We start from the raw sequence: 3,847 nt of genomic DNA, 5'->3' as shown, positions 1-3,847 counted from the left end.
CAATTGCCATATTTTGATTCCTTAGATCTAACAAGTACTTGAAGTTGACATGACCATATCTCTTATGCCATTTTGCAGATAGTGGCATCTGTTGCATTTGAGCTGACATGGCATGCTTATCTGGTACTGTAGCTAGCATCCTGTACAAGCGTCCTTCCTTGACACCTTTTGCTACTAGCTGACCTCTTTTGGATTTGTCTCTGATAGTGCATTCATCACCGTCGAAGATGACTTTGTAGTTGTGTTCCGTCATTTGACCTACTGACAAAAGGTTCTTGCTGAGCTTCGGAACATAGAGCACATCTTTGACTAATCCTTTTGTACCAGTGAAATTATTCATAGGGATAACACCTGTCCCTTGAACCGGATTCGGTGTATTGTCTGCTGTATAGATGACATTCTTTTGACCTTCTAATGGCTTCATTTCTGTGAACCATTCCTGATGATTTGTCATATGAGATGATGCACCGCTGTCGATGTACCAAGGATCCTGTTCCACTTGGTCGACTTGATAGCTGAAATCCTCTTTGGGATTGAAATCAGTGTCTTGGTGCATTGTATCAGTCTGATGCAATTCCTCACTTGCAAGAAACATATTCCCATGTTCATTTGCAAAATGACTGTGACTAGAATGTCCACCACGATGATTTCCTCTTCCTCGAGAATTCCCTCGATTACTGCTGGATTGACCGCCTTGGTCATACTGCTTCTTGCGGCAATCTCTTTCATAGTGTCCAAACTTGTGACAATAGTTGCATTGAATGTTTGACACATTGGTGGATGCATTCCCTCGTCCTTGGAATCTTCCTCGGTTGGAATGATTTCCTCTTTGCTGATTTTGATGTTGCTGAGGATGCTGCTGATGCTGATGCTGATTCTGACTTTGATTTTGACCACTTTTCTGATATGATCTACCTCTGTTTCTGCCTTTGCCTCTGCTTCTGTCTGAAGCTGTGAATGCCTGATCATTAGAATGACCTTTACGTGCTTGAATGGCCTGAGTCCTGAGTTCTTCACCAAGTAGAACTGACTGAAGTTCTTCAAGTGTTGGAATTTGGCGTTGGATGGCAATACTCTGGACTAGATTCTCATATCCTTCTCCTAGTCCATTCAGGATTACTTGAACCATTTCTGCGGGATTCATAGTCTCTCCTGCTGCTGCAAGTTGATTGTTGTAGTCTTTGATGCGGAGTACATAAGCATGACCGGTTTCATTGCTGTTGCGGAAACTCTGGTTGATCTGGTTTCTCAAGGTGAGAATCCTGGATGTGTTCTTGGACTCGTAGAGAGCTGCGAACATATCCCATGCTTCTTTTGATGTCTTGACTGTGTTGAGCTGTGCTAGCATGACATCTTGCACATTCTGCTTGATCAGGTGATAGGCATACTTGTCTTTCTTATCCCATTCTGCTTGAGCTCGGGCAATGGCAGGATCTGCTACTGGTGCGGAAACTGTTTGTGTAGATGTAGATCCCGATGTAGATCCCGTTGCTGGTGCTGTGACAACAGATGGAGTAGAGCTACTGGTGGCTGGATCGGCCAATGGTCTAGGTATGGATCCATCGACATACTCCCATTTGTCCTGAAGCACAAGAATGGTCTCCATTCGGTATTTCCATGTACCGTAATTGGAGTTGTCTAACTTAGCAGATGCCTCCAGATTGAGGTTGCTAGTCGACATGGTGCAAACAATGTACTCAAAAAGTGTCCTGGAAAACTCTGTATGAATCAACTGCAAATACACTGAAGATGCCAAGTGAAATCTCTGTACCGTCGGTGAAGATAGAACTGCAATAAATAAGATCTGACCTGTATTACAAGGCTTGTGGCAATGATGCCGGGAATAGCCAAGAGGCTTTACAAGGCTGAAAAATGATGTGCACGATGCCGTGAGATAGCCAAATAGGCTTTACAATGGTGGCATGTGTGTGTGAAATCAAGTGCTATCTGCCCACTGAATCAATCTGCAATGCCTCTGAACTCTGAAGTCTGCTCACTGAACTGATGAACGTAAGATTTCAGGTAATGTAATGATGTGAAATCGGATGTGAGCGTATGGACTGACTCCGAGTAGGTACTAGTCGGGAATTTCGGGCATGGCTTAGATTGGCAACTTGGGGAATTCAAAGCGTCCCCTCTATGGCGATCTAGTCTACTCTGATCTAGATCTAAACCAACCGTCGATCGATGAAAGAGCAGCAAATAATTCCTTTTCCTTTGTTCTTTTTAAGTGCTGGGTCAGATGCGTCGATGTAGAGGCAAATGTGCGTGAAGGAAGTGGTTTTGTCGGCGAAGCTCAAATGTGAGTGTAACTTGCGCCGAAATGTGCGCGTGATGTAACGAGCGCGTAGAGCACGAAAAATCGAGCGACTTTCCTTTTTGGAGCACCCTCAAATTCTTCCTGGATCAAGAGATATGACTTGATCTAGGTGGAGGGGCAAAAGGAGTGCAAATGGTGCTCAATGATGATGTGTCACTGTGAGTCACATGCAGTGATGATGTGGCACTGTGCTTAGCAAGAGGTGTGCCAGTGAAGCTTTGTGCTGAGGTGGCAGTGCTGAGGTGTCACTGATGACGTGGCACTGATGACGTGGCACAGATGACGTGGCACAAGTGACGTGGCAAATGACGTGGCAGATGACGTGGCACAGATGACGTGGCAGCTGACGTGGCAGTGATGACATGGCAGTGATGACGTGTCACTGATGACGTGGCACGTGACGTGGCAGTCGGTGACGTGGCAGCTGACGTGGCAGTCGGTGACGTGGCAGTGTGGATAAGGATGCCACGTGGCTGATCCTTGACCACACCTGTGTGTGTGGTGACCCTGGGTGGATAGGGTTGGTGATAAGGTAGATGCCACGTGTCACAATGACGACGATCGGAATCTTTGAGATTCTGACGGAATCTCAAAGATTCCGTCTTCTTCTTCGTTGCAGCTTCGTAGATAGCGGTCGTTCGTCGCTTTGCTGAAAGCCTCAAGTCGTCGATGCGATGGAGTTTGCAGCTCTGTCCTCCTCCTCCTTGGTCGGCCAAACCTCACTCAAGCTGAGCAATGAGCTCGTTCGCAAGGTCAGCTCCAGTGATGCCCGCATCTCGATGAGGAAAACTTCGTCTAAGAAAGCCGCTCCCTCCGGCAGCATCTGGTATGGCCCTGACCGCCCACTGTACCTTGGCCCATTCTCTGGATCTCCCCCGTCTTACCTCACTGGCGAGTTCCCGGGTGACTACGGCTGGGACACGGCTGGCCTCTCTGCTGACCCTGAGACGTTTGCCAAGAATCGTGAGTTGGAGGTCATCCACGCTCGATGGGCTATGCTCGGAGCTCTTGGCTGCGTCACTCCCGAGCTCTTGGCCAAGAACGGCGTCAAATTCGGTGAAGCTGTTGTTGGAGCTGGCGGCTACTGCTGCAATTTGATCAGGTTGTCAAGCAGATGGATTTCGTGGAGGAGTCGCTTCGTTGAGGCTGAGGAGGCCGCTAGGTCCTCAAGCGTTGGTCGTCGCCGGTGGCTGCGTAGATGGCGAGTTGGTCGATAGAAGAGCCGTAGGAGATCGTTGGTCGTTGCCGGTGGCTGCGTAGATGGCGAGTTGGTCGATAGAAGAGCCGTAGGAGATCGTTGGTCGTTGCCGGTGGCTGCGTAGATGGCGAGTTGGTCGATAGAAGAGCCGTAGGAGATGCAATGCAAAGTATTGCAGGAGCTGCGTTCTTCGAAGGAGGCTCTTCTTCAAGAAACTCTCACAAATCTCAATAGTCTCTGAAAACTCTCTTTTCTCTCCACTCAAGACACACTCAAATAAACTCTCTCAAATGACGGAAATCTCTCAAGAACACATGACGGAAATCTTC

The 3,847-nt window shown here is 47.9% G+C and overlaps 1 protein-coding gene across 1 annotated transcript; it reads left to right on the top strand.

Annotated features, from left to right (window-relative positions):
• Nucleotides 1–2,994: 2,994 nt before the first annotated feature.
• Nucleotides 2,995–3,537, top strand: LOC147893034 (chlorophyll a-b binding protein, chloroplastic-like). Its single transcript, XM_087386836.1, has one exon. The coding sequence runs from the start codon at nt 2,995–2,997 to the stop codon at nt 3,535–3,537; it is 543 nt and encodes a 180-aa protein (XP_087242962.1).
• Nucleotides 3,538–3,847: the final 310 nt, after the last annotated feature.

Source organism: Dipteris shenzhenensis, chromosome 16 (genome assembly GCF_047967505.1).
Source record: "Dipteris shenzhenensis isolate YYH24624 ecotype China chromosome 16, Dip_SZ_1.0, whole genome shotgun sequence".
NCBI classification, from domain to species: domain Eukaryota; kingdom Viridiplantae; phylum Streptophyta; class Polypodiopsida; order Gleicheniales; family Dipteridaceae; genus Dipteris; species Dipteris shenzhenensis.
This window is presented reverse-complemented; position numbering and strand designations above follow the sequence as displayed.

Bases quoted from the DNA above. Each gene is read 5' to 3' on its own strand.
- LOC147893034 (XM_087386836.1), top strand. From the start codon at position 2,995: ATGGAGTTTGCAGCTCTGTCCTCCTCCTCCTTGGTCGGCCAAACCTCA.